The sequence below is a fragment of the Salvelinus fontinalis genome, chromosome 30, assembly GCF_029448725.1.
Source record: "Salvelinus fontinalis isolate EN_2023a chromosome 30, ASM2944872v1, whole genome shotgun sequence".
Taxonomy (NCBI): Eukaryota; Metazoa; Chordata; class Actinopteri; order Salmoniformes; family Salmonidae; genus Salvelinus; species Salvelinus fontinalis.
Window position 1 is genome coordinate 26,619,295 of NC_074694.1, and position 20,451 is coordinate 26,639,745.

Here is a 20,451-nt window from a genome sequence, read left to right on the forward strand (position 1 = left end):
CCCCCCCCCCCCATATGGCACTTCAAAACACATTCCCAACTGTGGATGGTTGTTGTTTTTTATTCACATTTTACGGCTGCCTTTTCTTGTTATTATCCAAATTACAGTCTTTGTCATTGTTTTCATATTTACATTTTTTTCTAATTGTTTTGTAAAAAAAAAAACGTTTTATAACTAAATAAATTCCAGTAAAAACCTAAAGATGTTTGTGATGTGATTAATGTCACTGTATGTAAGCGTTCTGGGGAAGTCTACCCTAGGTACAGATCTAGGATCAGCTTCCCTTTCCGCAATCACAACCTTAATCATTAGTAGGGAACACTGATCCAATATCAGTGTCTAGGGCAACTTCCCCCTACACCATATGTAAGCGCTGCAGTTCACTTCCTCAACAGTAGATAGAGTGGCAGAATGAAACAGGGTGATCAAAAACGTCTGCAGTACTACCAAACGACCACTATATGCTCCTCCTGTCCTTTCATGCCCTATGACAACTTCAGTACACAATGTCCCAACAAAGGTCTTTGTGCTGATGTGTGATCAAAACAACTCTTTCCCCAGTTATATACTGAACAAAAATATAAACGCAACGTGCAATAATTTTATGATTATACTGAGTTACAGTTCATATGGAAATCAGTCAATTGAAATAAATTCATTAGGCCATAATCTATCGATTTCACATGACTGGGCATGGTCTCAGCCATTTGGGAGCCAGGCCCAACCACAGGGGAGCCAGGCACAGCCAATCAGAATGGGTTTTTCCCCACAAAAGGGCTTCATTACTGACAGAAATACTCCTCCGTTTCATCAGCTGTCCGAGTGGATGGTCTCAGACGGTCCCGCAGGTGAAGAAGCCAGATGTGTAGGTCCTGGGCTGGCTAATTAGTGTCTTTGGAAAGTATTCAGACCCCTTGACTTTTTCCATGTTTTGTTAGGTTACCATCGGGTTCTTGGTCACCTCCCTGACCAAGGTCCTTCTCCCCCGATTGCTCAGTTTGGCTGAGCAGCCAGCTCTAGGAAGAGTCTTGGTGTTTCCAAACTTCTTCCATTTAAGAATGAGCTAATACTTTATAAGAGGAACAGAATCTCAAGCAGAAGAAAACGAGAGGTGCTGGAACTCATCTCCGGTGAGCTCCTGGCCAATTCAAGCACTGGTAGACAGGAAATACTCCACAAAGTAGTTTTTCTGAAGTTGTGTTTTGAAAGGTTAACCAGTTATTCAACAGTACTGGTGTGATCCACAACAGGTGTCTAGACATGAGTGTGGGCCTATGTCCCAGAATCATTCAGTTGTCATAAATATAGATTACATGGCAGCCTATTGTTTTCATGAGGGGAAGTGCTGAAAGTACCTGCTATGATTGGATTAGTTTACCTCACATTGGCAGGAGAGCAGCAGGCTAAATACTTAGCCTGCTGCATTCCAACACGTGCAGCAGTGGTGTGTTTATTTGTGCATACACTAGCTAATTGTAAGGGGCTTATAGTATAGTTGTCCTGAGTCTTGGGTCAATGAGAAAACCTTTCCACATAAGACCACATCACAAACATGCATTACTTTGTAGGCTATTGGCTGTTTGTTTGATGAGGTTAATCAAAGAAAGAATGAAAAACAATTGGTTTGGCTGTATATGCAATGAAACTATTTAGGCTACAGAAAGAAATCATTTTATTAAACGTTACATCAGACTTAGCTTAATACCTAGAAACATCTTGATAATGATCAAATCTATCATGCAAGTTTCAGTTATGAAATTCTTTCTACAGCTACATAGTGTCTTTTTTTTCTCTCTGTTCTTTCTCTTTCCCTCCTTCTACTCTGCGCATTGTCAAACACGTGCAGCGCACGTTACACAATCCAAACAACAACAGTGCTGCCATGTGAGTGGCCCAAACTATAGAAATTGTGCCTGAACAGCTTCAGGGATTGGTTCATATGTGACCAATCACAAAAATCACAAGCGCTCTTCAGATTAGTGGGCGTTGCCTCCAGGACTTTGACAGCTGTCATGAGTGAGAACTTGTCTGTCCCTGAGCAATACAAACATCATATTGAAAATGAATCTTTTTTACATAATTTTCAATGTATATTTTTTACATTGTTAGATTTTTTTTGAAATACAATTGACATTTCATTGTGAGAATTCTATTTTTTGCTCAGTTGTTGTTCAGTATGCAATATACAGTTCCTTTGGAAAGTATTCAAACCCCATGACTTTTCCCAATTTTTTTTTTACGTTACAGCCTTATTGTAAAATTGATTAAATAGTTTTTTCCCCTCATCAATCTACACACAATACCCCTTAATGACAAAGGAAAAACAATTTTTTAGAAATGTTTGCAAATTTGTATTAAAAAAAATGAAATAACACATTTACGTAAATATTCAGACCCTTTGCTCAGTACTTTGTGGAAGCACCTTTGGCAGCGATTACAGCATTGAGTATTCTTGGTTATGCTACAAGCTTGGCACACCTGTATTTGGGGAGTTTCTCCCATTCTTCTTTGCAGATCCTCTCAAGCTCTGTCAGGTTGGATGGGGAGTGTTGCTGCACTGCTATTTTCAGGTCTCTCCAGAGATCTTCGATCGGGCTTTGGCTGGGCCACTCAAGTACATTCAGAGACTTGTACCGATGCCAATCCTGAGCTGTCTTGGAACCTCAAATCAAATACACATGGTTAGCAGATGTTATTGCGAGTGTAGCGAAATTCTTGTGCTTCTAGTTGTGCAGCAATATCTAACAAGTAATCTAACAATTCTACAACACCTACCTAATACACACAAATCTAAGTAAAGGAATGGGATAAGAATATATACATATAAATATATTGATGAGCAATGACTGAGCGGCATAGGCAAGATACAATAGATGGTATAAAATACAGTATATATATGTGAGATGCGTAATGAAAGATATGTAAACATTATTAAAGACGCATTATTAAAGTGACTAGTGATCCATTTATAAAAGTGGCCAAGGATTTCAAGTCTGTATGTACGCAGCAGCCTCTCTGTTAGTGATGGCTGTTCAACAGTCTGATGGCCTTGAGATGGAAGCTATTTTTCAGTCTCTCGGTCCCAGCTTTGATGCACCTGTACTGATGCTTCGTCCCAGTCTGAGGTCCTGAGTGCTCTGGAGCAGGTTTTCATCAAGGATCTCTCTATACTTTGCTCCGTTCATCTTTCCCTCAAGCCTGACTACTCTCCTAGACATTTTGTGGTACCCTTTTCCAGATCTGTGCTTTGACACAATCTTGTCTCAGACTTCTACGGACAATTCATTTGACCTCATGGCTTGGTATTTGCTCTGACATGCACTGTCAACTGTGGGATCTTATATAGACCAGTGTGTGCCTTTCCAAATCACATCCAACCAATTGAAATTACCACAGATGGACTCTAATCAAGTTGTAGAAACATCTCAAGGATGATCAATGGAAACTGGATGCACCTGAGCTCAATTTCGAGTCTCATAGCGAAGGGTCTGAATACTTACGTAAATAAGGTATTTCTCTTTTCGCTTTGTCGTTATGGGGTATTGTGTGTAGATTGCTGAGGATTTCTGTTTTCGCTTTGTCGTTATGGGGTATTGTGTGTAGATTGCTGAGGATTTATTTTTATTTAATCCACTTTAGAATAAGGCTGTAACGTAACAAAATATGGAAAAAGTCAAGGGGCCTGAATACTTTCCGAAGGCACTGTGTGTACTGTACAATGAGGCCTATTGAAGTTTTTAGGATGGTTTTCCTGTGCCTGAGACACAGGCAAATGTATACACACGCACACACACACACACACAAATGTATTCACATGCACGACACAACCATATCTCAGCATCCCACCAATTTCATTGAAATAACGTGGAAACAATGTTGATTCAACCAGTGTGTGCCCAGTGGGATGTCTTGATCTCAATGACCTGACTTGCTTAGGCATCTTGAACAAGAGTCCAGAAATCAAAACAAATACTATTGAAGTAGGAAAATGGGAAAACATGACTAATGGCAATATCATGAATAAATGAATAACTAAATGTTTCTATTTTGAACAAAACACCATAGGAGCCATCCCTATATGAGCAGTAGACAGAGTATGAATAGGAGCCTGTGGTCATTTGCTTCTCCTGACCCTGCACAGAGCAGTGGGCATGGGCCAGTGATTTGTGTCTATGCTACATGGATCCCTTCAGATAATATGTCCCAAGGAAAAGTTTGACGCTGACCCAGTTCCCTACTTAGCAGAAATAACTGCAGTCATCAGAGATGTTGCCGCAAGAGAGAGAGAGTGAGCTTATCAACCTACTTCCACCTCTCTCATGCTCCATCCACGGCAGGAAGGGTATGTTTTCTTTTATGCATACAGCCTTCATCATCAGTTTTTTACTGCAGTTTGAATATTTAATTCTGAGTAGAACAAGAACTGATACTGTTTGAATTCTGAATGGCAAAGTAATGGATGTGCCTACCAACTATTACAACATGCAAGCTCCCCCAGCACAATACAAAACAACTAGGCCATGCAAGGTTTATGGATTCATTTGGCCTTTTTCCTGCTCCCTTACTAAATAATCCTGTATATTTAGGGTATTTTGGTCTATTCAGCCCCAGACGAGTGGCTGTGTCACAGGATTACTGAGAGAGAGCAGGACAGGACTTATCCCTGATATAACTTGTCTATCTCTATCTGTTTGTTTATTGTGTGTGTGTGTGTGTGTGTGTGTGTGTGTGTGTGTGTGTGTGTGTGTGTGTGTGTGTGTGTGTGTGTGTGTGTGTGTGTGTGTGTGTGTGTGTGTGTGTGTGTGTGTGTGTGTGTGTGTGTGTGTGTGTGTGTGTGTGCGTGGGGTGCGTGCGTGCGTGCGTGTATGTGTGCTTTCATGCGCACATACGTTGGTACGCATGTGCTTGCTTGCCTGTGTTTGCTTTCTGTTGTTGTCCTCTCTGTTGATTTGGCCTCAAATTCAGGTCACAGTACATCCCTGCCTTCGCCACTGTGACATCACGCCAGTGGGACCCAAAAATCCTATCCTATCCTACATAACACCTTACATCAGTCTCAACATCCCAAATGGCACCCTATTCCCCAGTTGACTACTTTTGACCATGGCTCATAGGTCTCTGGTCGAGAGTAGTACACAAAATAAGGAATATTGTGCCATTTGGGGCGCATAATGGCCTTAGTTGGGGCAACTTCAACATACTGTGTGACCAGACTCACTTTTTTCAGTTTCACTATCATTGCCCATATTGATTTTTATAATGAAAAGACTGTAGAAGTCCTGTTTATAAAAATGTTAGTATGTCTTTAGTATTGTTGGGTTGATTGTTTTATTCAGTGTATCAATCTTGTCTTTCTTGATACAATGTAGGTCTAAACACTAGAATAATTTATAATTTCCAAAGACCAATGCACCGTCCCTTTTTATGTGACCTGCGCAGGGTTGCTAGGACAAGTGATGTCACAGGCGAGTAACAGCCAGTCCACAACGAAGGACAATCCTACAGTGGGGAAGAAGCTTCCATCAAAATCCGTCTCCATCCTGCTTCATTTCGGGAAAGATTATATTTTAAAAAGCAAGAACATAGTCTACACGTTCTAAGCTTTTGGCAATACCAATATCGTTGTGTTCTGAAAAAGACATAGGTATAAAAGGGATGGTGAAAGTTGGATTGTTACAGAAGCAATTGAATCATCTTCTATTATTCAGGGGAGGGGGGTGTCTGAATAAAGGAGTTTGTATACCAGCAAAGTAAGGTTATATTTGGGGTGGTTAGGTAACTAAAGAGGACAAAAACACCAGGGTGGATTTTTCAAAACAACACATTCTGAAGATTGCTTCGTAAGAATAACATTGAAACATGGAATTAAGAGTGGGAAACCGATACAGGCTGGGAAGGAAAATTGGAAGTGGATCCTTTGGAGACATCTATTTAGGTGAGTAACGTTAATTAATAGCTAAATTCTCAACAATATTAGCTACACAATAACGTTACCGTATGCTAGTTAGTTAGCGTTAGCTGCTGTACTAGTTACCAAACACCTTCACTAACCTGATAAACTAGCTTACCTTCGCAACATTACCTTCGCAACATTACGTTGTACATGTTGCTTGGATTGTGAATAACATAAAACAAGCTGTCAATTCTCAGCACCTCTTGTCCCTTTGGCAAGTCAGTAACGTTAACTAGCTATATACAGTCAGTATGAGGAAATAACGTTAGAATAGCCACTAACCAGCTAACGTTAGCTAGTCAAATTGAGATGCCTCTATCCAAGCAAAGCCCATGACAGTTTCACAAAACTGCAGGACAGCTAAAGCCAAGCAGGTAACCAGCTAGGCCTAATTGTCATTATTAATTCAGAGATGACTACCTACCTAGTCAATGTAATCTGGAAACTGCTTGATTGTTATTCATGTCTACTAAATGTTTGGTTTTCAAACAGCATAGGCATGCCCCTGCTGAATCATGGATGGATAGAGGCTTTTTTTTAAAGGCAGAGTTCACTTGACAGACATACTGAAGGACATGTCACCCACCCCAACTGAGTTTGCCAGTATACATCCCATCTGTCAAATTTCAAGGGATGAAGGGCAGTTCGTTAGCTGCAGTAGAGCTAGCCAAATATCCTGTTCTCTGCTCTGCCCTCCAGGCAGTGGCACTTGCCCACATTTTTAGGATGAAGCATGGTGAAGTTCTGAACTAGTTAACGTTACCCATTTTATAGTCACAGTACAAGTGTACTGTCCTGTAGCTTCCATTTGTTTGCTGCGGTGGCTGTCTTAGAATTTAGGCGAGCTACTATCAATGACAGTATTTCTGTCTAGTTTAAGGTAACATTGCTGTAATGCATTGTTGTGGCTAGTTTCAACCATTTGTCACTCAGTCTTGGCAGGGGTCAACTCCCCCTTAGCAGTTGTGTTGACTGTAGCTTGTGTGGTGTGTTTTAGTGTGTGTTTAGAGGCTGGGCACTCAGTTTTTTCCAGTGGTCCAGAATCATCAGTCAGAGGCCAACTGAAATTACATTCTGATATGTTATCATCACCTCCAGGGTTTAGCTTACACATACTTTTGTCACAAAGGTCACTGAACACTTCCTGTTTTTGTAAGAGTGAGTTTGAATCTTGTCATGTCATAACTGTAACTGTTGTCATAATGCTGGTATGCTTTGTGGAGTCGTGTTTTCCTATGCGTAATAGGGAGGAGTATTCCTATGTTAAATGCTAAATGGGTTTTTATAGGGCTTCATAGAGTTTCTGAATTTGGTGTATGTCCTATCCTCATTGTATGTGTTTTCATGTGACTGTAGGAATTCCTCTTGTTGAGTTGAAGCAGTAGCACAGTAGCACATCTTGTCCAGCTACAGGGTTCGACACAATTGTCCAGCTTCTTGGCACTACTGTAGCACATGGCAGTTAGTGTATACAGGCAGAAAGAGCTTATTGTTGATGTGGACGACATCAGCAAGGTTTCTAACAGCCATGTCGTTGTTTCACAAACCGTCTGTGTGTAACATGATATGGGAAAGTCAGATGTTTAACGCCTACTACTGCTCTATCTATGTCCTGTCTGTCTGTACTAGCCTGTCACGAGTCACAGCTCCAAACCCCATCCCGCCACCTCTTCCCCTTTTCTAAACAAATAGTTCTAAACCCCATGTAAGGCCAAAAGGCTGCTTGACTTGCTTCTCAGTTGCTTGTTGTTGGATGTTTTGTTTTGAAAGGATTGGGTCATTTGGATACTGACTGGAAACATTTTGTGGCAAATGTTATTCCCGTCTTTGAGTTGTTAAATGCACTGTTTGTGCATATTCGGGTTCAGAGACACTGACTGGGAAAAGTAGATTTCTATGTTCTTGCATGGCTGCAGTTATGGTCGATATATGAATTGTGTTGCACATGTATAAGTTATTAAACTTCTATAGTGCTTTTCATAGAATCTCAAAGCGCTTCAAGAACAACAAACAAGCAACATATGATGACGGGTCAACCAATAGAGGCCAAGTCAAGTATGCAGATGAGAAACCGCATGTCCAACTCAACAGACATGAATGGTGTAGGGCTGAGTAGATGTTTTTAGAGGAGTAAACCTGCAATAAGAGACGTGGTTTTAATAAGGTAATCCAGCCCACCCCACCCACCACTGCTCCAAACCACAAAGGATATGGCGTGGTTGTTTTCCTTTTGACACCCTAGCTGGATTGTATAACCAGGCCTAGAACATCTTTATCTCTCCTAGGCTGCCTGCCTCTTCATCAAGCCTAGAAAATATTGAAACATTAAAACATTCTGACACCAATAGAACTATGTTGAGTTCATATAGTTTGAAGTACACATGAAGTACAATTTGTTCAAATGTGTTTTAATTGCTAGAGCATACAGACTTGATTGCCAACTCTGTAGATTAAAACAATCAAAAAAACACTGTATTTTCTCAATGCACATGAAGTAATCCATGTTTTGGAAGGCTAAACCGTTATGAATCATGTCAGTCCCAAGTGCCTCGTTCTTATCCATTGTAATAGGCTTTGTAATGGGACAGACAATATAATGTCAGCGAGGGGTGGATTTGCACCTATCCTAGGTCACCTGTGTGTTTCTGCGTACTCCTCAGGTGTCAGTTTGGGGGGGGGGGGGGCACACACACACACAGGTGTGTGGTGACCCGTCCTACACACACAGAGGGGAAGGGAAGCTCCAGTCAGCTGTATTTCCCTCTGCTCTGCTCTCCAGTGTCGACTAATGCATTCCCCTTTATGTAACCACATGTATGATTCATTCAACATGTTATTGTGTGTGCGTGCATGGAGGTGTTAAGTAAAGTGCTTTTCAGGAAATGTTCTGAGTCACACATGTACTGTAAGCCTACTTTTGAAATGAAATGGCAGATATGAAAAGCTCCCGTTTCCCTCTACTAACATACAGCGCAGCAAATGTGCACATCTTCAATGTATTTTATTTTTTTTAACTCATATTGCCCTTTTTTTCCACTTTGTATGAAAAGGGCCTTTTGCAAGCAGCGCAAAGAGAGGTAGGCCCAGTACTAAAGTGTTTTACATTGTAACTCTTCAAGCTAAGTCCTATGTAACACCTTGGACCATTTTTCACATATTAAACATAATTTCATGTCCCTGGGTAATGTTCCTCTATAGTCCCTGCTCTGCTGGCCCTCTATAGCTGCTCGAGTCACTCTGAATTCATGTTTTCACTGTTGCTGGGCAGGGTCAACACAAATGACCACAGCCACAAAGTCATAATAATGGGCATTTCTACAATTTATCTTCTTAAAATCTGATTTTAACCTTAACCACACTGCTAACCTCATGCCTAACTTTAAATTAAGACCAGAAAGCTCATTTCTGTTTATATTGATTTGTATAATATTGCCCATTTGGATTTTTTGTTTCTGGTAACTAGTGACAACCACTGTGCAGGGAGGGATGGGCCCCGACTCACTCTCTACTCCCCTTCCCTGGTCTGTTGTCCCTTGTCTGTGCTCTTGTAGAATACTGGTTATGGTGTGGAGATTATGTAGTTAATTATTCCTTGCCCACGAACATTCGACCACCCATCAGAGATGATTGCAATACAGTCTGCTTTCTCTATAATTTGCTTGAACTCGGTTGAACTTTGCATCTAGCAAATTAGTAGATAAAGACTGTCTGGTTGGAGGGGTGTATGCTGAGAGGAGAATATTCAGAAATCTCTTCCAATACACATTGCCTGTGAGCATCAGAGGTGACCCAGTTGCATGCTCGAGCAAGACATTCATCAGCATTTCTCTGACTGTTCCTCCATTGAGTCAAAAAAACTTCTGATTCCAGGAGGACCATGAGCTGTTGCAATCGATAAGGTGTCTGATTCATCATTTTCACCTCGAATAGAAGTAGAGGGACTTGTCAGAGGTTGTGAGTGCTGAGGGAACTTTATGCACTTGGCCAGATGATTCTGCATCTTTGTTGCATTCTTCACATATGATTTGGCACAGTATTTGCAAATGTACACAGCTTCTACATTAGCTGCAGTGAAATGTCTCCACACATCAGATAGTGCTCGTGGCATTTTCCTGTAATGATTGGGGGGAAAATTGCACAAAAAAAACAAATATACAACTCCATGTACAGATAAATAGTTAACCTGTCTAGGATGAGGGTGCCGCTAGCGGCACTCCCCCCCCCCCACCCCCACTGAAAAACCAGTGCCGCGAAATTCAAAAAAAATATTTTTTTTAAATATTTAACTTTCACACATTAAAGTCCAATACAGCTAATGAAAGACACAGATCTTGTGAATCCAGCCAACATGTCCGATTTTTAAAATGTTTTACAGGGAAGACACAATATGTAAAGATGTACATCTATTACCTAAAAACACATTAGCATAATCCACCATCTTTTATTTGTCCACCAACACCAGTAGCTATCACCAATTCGGCTAAACTAAGATATTTATAGCCCCTAACCAAGAAAAAAACTCATCAGATGACAGTCTGATAACATATTTATGGTATGGGATAGGTTTTGTTAGAAAAAAGTGCATATTTCAGGTAGATGGCATAGGTTACAATTGCACCCACCGTCACAAATGGACTAGAAAAACTACATTGAGCAACGTGTTTACCTACTTACTAATCATCAAACATTTCGTAAAAATACACAGCATACACTAATCGAAAGACACAGATCCTGTGAATACAGACAATATTTCAGATTTTCTAAGTGTCTTACAGCGAAAACACAATAAATCGTTATATTAGCATAGCACATAGCACATAGCAGCCCAGCATTGATTCTAGCCAAAGTGAGCGATAAAAGTCAACATCGCCAAAATATATTAATTTTTTCACTAACCTTCTCAGAATTCTTCAGATGACACTCCTGTAACATCATATTACACAATCCATATAGAGTTTGATCGAAAATGTTTATATTTAGCCACCAAAATCATGGTTAGACAATGTGAAATGTAGCCCAGCTGGTGAGAAAATGTCCGTGCGCCACTTAGACAGTGATCTACTCTTATACATAAATACTCATAAACGTGACTAAAAAATATAGGGTGGACAGGGATTGAGAGACAATTTAATTCTTAATACAATCGCGGAATTACATTTTTTAAATTATCCTTACTTTTCAATACAGTTTGCGCCAAGCGAAGCTACGTCAAAAAACATGGCGTCCTAAGCCACTAACATTTTTCGACAAACACGATTTATCATAATAAAAATGTCCTACTTTGAGCTGTTCTTCCATCAGTATCTTGGGCAAAGGATCCTTTCTTGGGTCCAATCGTCTTTTGGTGGAAAGCTGTCCTCTTGCCATGTGGAAATGCCAACTGCGTTCGGGATGAACTGGAAGCGTGCCCAGCAATTCACAGCGTTTCAGAAATAAATGTCCCAAAATCGCACTAAACGGATATAAATTGCCAGAAAACGCTTTAAATTAACTACCTTATGATGTTTTTAACTCCCATAACGAGTAGAAACATGACCCGAGTAATATTACTCCCTCCACTAATGCTTGGAACAGGTGCGGGTCGGTGTCCTCTAGGCGCATGACGCAGCTCCAAAAGAGTGACTAGCCTCAGGGTTTTTTAATTTGTAGTGCCTGTGAACGCGCAATCGACCCCATTGAAATCGTCATCACGTAAAGGCATCCAGGGGAAGACGTAAGCAGTGTCCGTATACTCATAGCAATAACAGTGCCCTTTTAACTGACTCCAGATCAGGGGCCAAAATTTCTGAAATCTGACTCCATGTCAGGGAAATTGCTGTAGAATGGGCTCTGTTCCACTTAGAGACAAAATTTCAACTCCTATAGAAACTATAGACTGTTTTCTATCCAATAATAATAATAATATGCATATTGTACGATCAAGGATTTTGTGGGAAGCCGTTTCAAAAATTACACGATTAGCATAAATAGTCACAACAGCGCCCCCATCCTCAACAGGTTAAGCAGTTAGATTAAACAACTCCTTTGTACGATTTATTTGCTTTTTAAATGAAATATGTATGGAAACAGGTGAATTAACACTCCTCAGTTAGCAGGCTCAAGCAAGCTAAAACACACATGGTAGCAAAAACAAACTAGCAGATTTTAACAAGTTAGAAACGATTTAAACACACTTTGCTGTAGGCTACTATTTACTAGTTAACAAAAAATGATGTATGTCATATAAAATATGTTCACCCCACAATATGTTTTGTAATCAAAACTTACCAGAAAGCATGTAGTCCTTGGCTCAGACAGTGTAGTAGCGTGGGCTCAATAGCATCTCATTAGTGTGCAAGATCTTGAGAATCAGCTGTACATGTGATGGAAGAATGTACTGTGCATGCAGAGGGTTGCAATTCCATTGAATTGGGGATAGTGTAACCAAAATATGCCACAAGAATTGCTTTGTGTGTATCCCACAAAAAGGTTCACTGTTATAAGCTAACTTTTTCAATGAATTTCAGCTAAATTCCCGGGCTTAACTTCCCATGGAAAATGTTGGGAAATTTACCGGAAAGTTTCCGACCCTTTGCAACCCTAGTCTGAATACTTTTGAATGCACTGTGTATCCCCCGTCTGTGCTGCAATGCTCAGTCAGCAGGGACATGCACATCACAAGGGCCCAGAGTTTCCCCTCCCTTCGTGGTCAGGAAAAAAACATCCTGGCCATAAACATTTCTAAGCATAAATCATGCTCTGTGAACCAAAATCAGTAATTGACTGCTCTCTATTCATCTCCATACATTTTTATCGATAGTCCTTCTCTTTGTCCCCCAGGCACAGACATCTCAGTGGGAGAGGAAGTGGCCATCAAGCTGGAATGTGTGAAGACCAAGCACCCACAGCTCCACATCGAGAGCAAGATCTACAAGATGATGCAGGGAGGAGGTGAGACCTGGGTCTTAACCATAATACATGGGCCAGACCTTGCTGTGGGCTATCAGTCCTGGTCTATCTCTCCTCTTTCTCTCCTATCTACCCTCTCCATTGCTCTCGTGCTCCCCCCACCTCAACTTCCCCCATGTTAATGTGGTTTTCACATCGCTGGACAAGGAGGCAGGCAGTCATCCACATGAGTCAGTCAGTCCAGTCATGCCAGTCAGCAGCCTGAGAGGGTGGACTCAGTGGAACCTGTCATCCGATCACAGAGCCAGAGAAACACCACACAGGAAATCACATTAAACCCAATAGAGAATGGGATTTAAGTGAACTAGAGATGGGTTTAAAAACAGATTAACTGACCATGATTAAGTTGAAGTCATCAGTTGCTTTCCCACTTCTAACCTCCCATGTGTGTTTCTTCCCTTACAGTGGGCATCCCTACAATAAAGTGGTGTGGAGCAGAGGGAGACTACAATGTGATGGTGATGGAGCTGCTAGGCCCCAGTCTGGAGGATCTGTTCAACTTCTGCTCCCGCAAGTTCAGCCTCAAGACTGTCCTGCTGCTGGCTGACCAGATGGTGAGACACAACAGACGGAGCTGGTGTTCACCAACCAACCACCATTAAATACTCAGCTCTTATGCTGGCTATTAGGGCCACTTGTATCTTCTGAAGTTATGACCACTATATGCTATGAAAGTTGCTTGCATGTTCGCTAGCTATTATTTGTTAGCAAATTAGAAGCGCAAAGTAAAGCTCTCCAGAAGGAGTAATGTTCACTCCTGCTCTTATGTATGTGAAAAAAAACATTTATTTTTCAGATCAGTCGTATTGAGTACATCCACTCTAAGAACTTCATCCACAGAGATGTGAAGCCTGACAACTTCCTGATGGGCCTGGGCAAGAAGGGCAACCTGGTGTACATCATTGACTTTGGCCTGGCCAAGAAGTACCGCGACGCCCGCACACACCAGCACATCCCCTACCGCGAGAACAAGAACCTGACCGGCACGGCACGCTATGCATCCATCAACACACATCTGGGGATAGGTAGGTTACACACACACCTGGACATTGATCCACACACTATTCAAACAGGGCCAGTGTGTGACTTTCTCCCTCCCTCTCTCTACAGAGCAGTCTCGTCGTGATGACCTGGAGTCTCTGGGTTACGTCCTGATGTACTTCAACCTGGGCTCTCTGCCCTGGCAGGGCCTCAAGGCCGCCACCAAGAGGCAGAAGTACGAACGCATCAGCGAGAAGAAGATGTCCACCCCTATCGAGGTGCTCTGCAAGGGATACCCCTGTAAGTAGTCTGATTTATCATTCCTGGTTTTAGCATAGTTGATTTGGACAAACACACTCCTACTCTGTGCTTAGGTATGGATATCTATGACAGTGTAGGATTGTCTTTGTCCATTTGATTGTCTGTAATGTTCCTGCACTTCTTCAGAGGCCATGCTGTGACCCTGTAAAGTAAAATGTGAAAGAATTTCCCCTACAGGATGATAATAAAGGATTCTAACACTTTTCTCCCTCTTCACAGCGGAGTTCTCCACCTACCTGAACTTCTGTCGCTCTCTGCGGTTCGATGACAAGCCGGACTACTCGTACCTGAGACAGCTGTTCAGAAACCTGTTCCACAGACAGGGCTTCTCCTACGACTACGTCTTTGACTGGAACATGCTCAAGTTTGTGAGTACTGCCTCTATTCATTGTTAATTAACAATCTATTAAACATATACTGTTTTTATTGCACATCTTAATAAGCCTCTTAACCATTAGCCAATGGTACCTCAGTGGCAGTTTTCTGATCTAGTCTCCATTTCTACCCCTCTGACTGCCCCTAATTCCAAGGGGGCCAACCGTGCAGCGGAGGAGGCGGAGCGGGAGCGGAGGGACAGAGAGGATAGGCTGAGACACGGCAGAAACCCTGGGGCCAGGGGACTCCCAGCCGCCTCAGGACGACCCCGAGGAACACAGGATCCGGCGCCGCCTACACCCCTCACACCCACCTCACACACAGGTTAGTGTCTCTCTCTCTCACACACTTTGATGTATGGTTTACATAATAATGTGATTGTCTCTTGTCATGGTCAGGAAGTATTTGTTTCTCCTGTCTCTCCTCTAGCCAACATGTCTCCACGACCGGCGTCCGGTATGGAACGGGAGAGAAAAGTGAGCATGCGGCTTCACCGGGGAGCTCCCGTTAACGTCTCCTCGTCCGACCTGACGGGACACCAGGACACCTCTCGCATGTCCACCTCACAGGTACAAGCTCGTCCCATCCCCAGACGCACCCCCTCGGCCCTCACCAGAACATTCCTGACCTCATACGACCACCGCCCATCATGACCCACCCCTCCAGAGGAATATGCAGAACAGAACCAATAAAGTTGTCTATAGTCAAAACCTAAACAGGAATGTCTCTTGACTTTGGATCTCAATAAGGAGTAGCTAGCGGTAAGTCTAGGAGTGCATCAATAAGGCCTGGCTCGCATCAACATGATTCAAGACATCAATAAGGCCTGGCTTGCATCAACATGATTCAAGACATCAATAAACATGAAGATGTTTATTGGAGGGAGGCACTTCAACTAGCTAAGTAAAGGCCCCTGGCTTTAGTCTGCTAAACAAGACTAAAGGAAAAGATGCAGGGAAGGAAATTCACCCCAGGATTGAGGGTACTGAAGAGGACACTATAACGAAATAGCCCCTCCTTAGGCAACATCACCCTATTCTCCTTGGCGATCTCTTTACATTTCCACCAGGTGATCATGGGAGTTGTAGTTTTTATCTCCCACACATTGGTGTGTTATAGTAAGCATGGAATACTACAGACCCAGATCCAGTTGTCTGACTTGACCTATGGCCTTCTCTCTCCCTCCCCTAACCTCAGAATAGCATTCCCTTCGACAATCACGCCAACTAGATGCTCGCCATATCCTTGTGTGATGGCCCGATGGCCACACTGGGTGAGTCCCGCTGAGGCTGGCGCTGGGTCCTAAAGCACCAGGGATGCACGCCTCCAGTCCTAATGGGAAGTACTGTCTGTCTGCAGGCTCTCGTTCCTCTCTGTTATACGTTATACGAAAGGGAGTTGAGACAAGTAGCTTCAATGTTAACAGCTGATGACAAAAGGAACTACCTTTTGTTAGTCAGCTGGCCAGCCTACTCCCTTTCATAGCGTATTGATCATTCAATGAGCCTGACTGGCCAGGTCCTATTGGACCAGATGCCTCAGTTATTCTGATGCATCTGACACTGTCTCCCTTGAGAACTGGAGCGGTGCATTCCAACCTTGTGATAACAAACCCACGTGTGGAACCAGTGTTTCCGCTATTTCTGGCTGTTACCCTACCTAGCTCTGTGACCTATCCTCAGCACAGTGCTTGTGACTTGTTGCAGTGGTTGGACTGTGGTGATGCCTGTCTGACATTCTCCAGCATGTGACTGCATTGGTTCCTATCCTGCTCCTAACTCCCCAGTCTTACCTATAGGAGGGGTGGGTGCGTGTGTCCTTCAAACCCTTGTCTCCCTTGGCTTTTACCACTGCTCAATGCTGCATGGTTTTTCATAGGTCTCTGGAAATTATCACCAAGCTAAAGATTTGCTATGTCTGAATGCATATACTGCATTTTATTTTCTGGTTCTGATGAGTGAATGACACACCAGACTGAGGCCATGTGGCCCATCGCTGCTTGCCTTCATCTCTCACACTATGTGTCACCCTCAGCATATCTTCTGCACTACATGGAAATACTGCTGAGCAAGGTGACAATATTAATCTATTGTCATGCCTTCATGCATGATATGGTTTTGAAACTTCTGATGTTTCACGTCTGGTATTTTTATTTAAATTTAAGTGCAGTGTTGTGTAGATGAAATTGAGTAATAATGTAAGTATAGTTCAGTATATTTACTGATAGGATGGAGATTGCATGCAGAGAAGCGAGAGTAGAGATCCCCGCCTGCTGTAAAGGTATGTGAGTATAAAAGTTGACCCCTCCCCTCTCTCTTCTCCCCTCAGTTGGTGTCTGGCATAATTCCTGGTGGCCTCCACTCTGCAGCGCCTCGATGAGACAAGACCCACAATGCCACTGGCACAGCAGAGGACTGCGCCAAGCCTGGCTCAACCAATCGGCAGCCAGCTCGCTAACTACTACAGAAACCATCGGAAGACCACCTCTCTCCTGACCTGGCAGTGTCTGGTTGTTCCTTTCTTTCACACTAGTTATCTTGTTCCTTGCCCACTCGGGCTCTCTCTCCCTCTATGCTCTCTTTCTCTACTCTCTCCTGAACACTTACAATTGTTTTGATAAAGAAACTTGGAAATAAGTACCACATCTGCGACCTCTTTTCCCAGAGACATTTTCCATGCCTGTGCAGAGACTGTGGTCTTCGCTGTGATGGCGATCTAACAGAGTTCTTTTAAGACTGAAACGACAAACGGAATGACAACAACTGCCACCGTTATTGCCGTGGTTACTACTCCTCATCCATGGCACTTTGTCAATAAAGACACTCATTTCTACTCCCACTGTACATTACTACATAATAAATCTGATATGAAAAGAGCTGATCCAAGATTGCGGCTCTGTTTTAAATGGGTCGTTTTGGGTGTACTGCTTTTCATTTGTACTTATTTACAGATCTGTTTTCTCTGACCACTAGCTGGTTTTCTATTGTTTTCACTGCTCTGGTCTGTAACTCTAAAGCCATTTGTAGTACATACTATTTGCATGTTTTAACACTCAGCCTCCCTTTGAACTGCTAATGTGTAGGGTTTCAACTCTAAATCACATCTGAAATTCTCATCTGTATTTCTAGATGGGGTTTTATGGTCAAAGTTGCTCAAGTTGTATATGTATAGGAGGGCCCCGTAAAGGTTTTCTCTTCTCCCCAACCAAAACAGTCTCTCATGGACTACTGTACAGATCTACATGCTCATTTCCTGTTATTTGTAATATTTCTAAGCTGTGAAATACATGTAATATAGATGTTTACTTTTTGAGGTGAATTTGGGTTGGGTTTCTTACATTGGGTCTGCTCAAAAGTGTGACATCACTGTCCTATAATCGGTCTGGTTCGGTCCAGTTTTGGGCTGTCATAATCATTGTCCGTGCCCTGGCTTTTGCTGTGTCTGTCCAAAAAGATGAAGTGCAGGATTGTTTTAGTTGGAGTGCCTCAAATTCACAAAAATTGAGAGCACTCGCACAGAGAGACTTTAGTGTCAGTTTAAAATAGCAGCCATTTAACAATGATTTTGTTTAATTGATTGTGAACTGACATTTTTATATTTTCTTATTGGCTCCATGATGTGAACACTGGTGTTATTTGTACATGTTTTGAGAAATTAAATGGTTCTGCACTGATGTGGCTACAAGCAGGGGCAAGTGCACTTAACTAAACATCTGCGTTTACTTTGTCTATCTCCTGATAATGAACCGATTGACACTTCTCTTGGGTGGGCTATGGTCTTTGACGTTCAACTCAATGGTCGCGTTACCCAGTTCAGACGTTGCATGCATCAACCAATGATTGTGTGCCACATCGACTGCTGTCGGGCACGAGATCGCTATAACGTGGTTAGCTGATACCTTATATACCTATCCATGCTTTGTAAGATCTGACATGCGTTAGCAACACCTGGGCAGAGTAACGCGCCAAATCTCTTTACTGGTCTTCAGCAAAGAGTGTGGAGCAAGAGTTTGGGATATTCAACTCAACCTCAGTCAGCAAAATGTGTATTTTTGGTTCACCCCTATAGAACCATTTTAATGCAGGCCTGATTCCTGACTACCGGTAGTCATTTTATCCTATGGTTTGACCCATGGGCAGTTTGGTCAATCACTGACTCACCCTTCTATGTGTAATTAACTAAGCTACCAGCTCTGAAAGAATATTACTTTATCTCTCATTTGTATTTGCCACTGTATTTGTGTACTTTAAAAACTGTAAATAAAGGAAGTACTTGTACCCTGTGCTTTCATTTTCAAACGTGGAAAGAAAAGGTGTATATATAGTTTATATATTTGATGTCTTAACCTGTGTGCAGACTACCACTAGATGCGCACACTGCAATTGCCCTACGCTGGACACCTGAGGGGAAGAGACCTAACCTATGGAACCCTAACCAAGAAGGCCGCAGACCGGAAGCAGTGGGGCTTTCTTGTGGATGCCTCAAGACACAAAGAGGATTTAATAAATTAGTAAATGTCTATCACCCTATATTTGAGATGATCTAGATCAGGGGTATTGCTCTGTTTTACCTGACACCTTTTGTCTTAGGTCTAAATGAGTCCTTGATTAGAGGGGAAGAATGAGGAAGAAAAAGATTTTCATTATCATACTAAAATACAAACCATCCCTGTGTTGGCCAAACGAGTGTGAGAAAGGGTTGTGTTACGCCCAAAGACCCTTAGAGGGCGTTATTAGACAGCCTTGAACGCTCTCGAGGGGTATACTACAATGCAGAATCAATGACTTAGCCAGCAAACTTTGATAAACAACCAGAAATAAACACTTGATTTTCCTGCTTCGTTAAGAAAGCTAAACATGTGTTCGGTTGTTGAGTCAATTAGGCCGTGCCCATTTCAAGCTCATCTTTCAAAAAATTCAAAAGTTATTTCAGAATATTCAGGCAAGTTAGCTGGCTAACTTCTTGGTCTTGCTTTGTAGTACACCCCTCAGATGCTGTACCTCAGCAAAAAAAACATGATTCAGTCAATTGAGATACACTACCAATTGTGTTAATCACTTCAAATGGTATTGAGAACCATTATTAAGGGCCGTTGTTTATTTGGCACAGCGCTACCACCAATACACTGCCCCCAGCTAGGGTTCTGTACAACACAAATCTTGCCTAAGATGATTGGAGAGTTGGCCTAACTAACATGTGTGTTTTATAACATACCCATTATAGCGTTTGAAGAGTCAACCACCATTCAAGCACTTTTTTAAATAATATATTTATTAGGTTGGCATAGCAACACGTCAGGAAGCTAACTACACAGTATCTCAGAAAAATACGTATTGAATAAATCCGCAAGTTTTACAATCAACAAATACCCAGCAGAAGGTGCTCATGGACACGATTATGTATTTGAGGTTTTGTGTCTGTATATCTAGAATTCATAAATACAAAGATCTCACACAGACAGGCAGAACAAGATACAAACAGAGGATAGGACAATACTGACTACACACAGTTTTACAACTGCAAAGCGAACCTTTGTAGAGCAGAGCAATGTGTGTTTGGCTGGGATAAGTGGTAAACTTGTCATCAAGTGACTTCATTGTAATAGAGAATTCAACAGCTGACAAAAATATCAAAATACTAAACTCAGCAACAACAAAAAAGAAACGTCCCTTTTTCAGGACCCTGTCTTTCAAAGATAATTCGTAAAAATCTAAATAACTTCACTGATCTTCATTGTAAAGGGTTTTAACACTGTTTCCCATGCTTGTTCAATGAACAATAAACAATGAATGAACATGCACCTGTGGAACAGTCGTTAAAGACACTAACAGTTTAGAGACGGAAGGCAATTAAGTTCACAGTTATGAAAACTT

At 42.0% G+C, this 20,451-nt stretch overlaps 1 protein-coding gene across 4 annotated transcripts; it reads left to right on the forward strand.

Annotated features, from left to right (window-relative positions):
• Positions 1 to 5,441: 5,441 nt before the first annotated feature.
• LOC129828886 (casein kinase I-like) lies at positions 5,442 to 18,855 on the forward strand. 4 transcript variants are annotated; one of them, XM_055890162.1, is made up of 10 exons: positions 5,442 to 5,935; positions 12,773 to 12,883; positions 13,307 to 13,455; positions 13,698 to 13,926; positions 14,012 to 14,182; positions 14,423 to 14,571; positions 14,716 to 14,902; positions 15,008 to 15,147; positions 15,776 to 15,851; positions 16,907 to 18,855. In XM_055890162.1, the coding sequence occupies exons 1-9, from the start codon at positions 5,860 to 5,862 to the stop codon at positions 15,806 to 15,808; spliced, it is 1,245 nt and encodes a 414-aa protein (XP_055746137.1). In that variant the 5' UTR covers positions 5,442 to 5,859; the 3' UTR covers positions 15,809 to 15,851; positions 16,907 to 18,855. The 4 variants fall into 4 exon arrangements, with proteins under 4 accessions (XP_055746137.1, XP_055746139.1, XP_055746135.1 ...); XM_055890164.1 differs by having other exon boundaries at positions 14,734 to 14,902; XM_055890160.1 differs by lacking the exon at positions 15,776 to 15,851.
• The last annotated feature ends 1,596 nt before the right edge of the window (positions 18,856 to 20,451 follow it).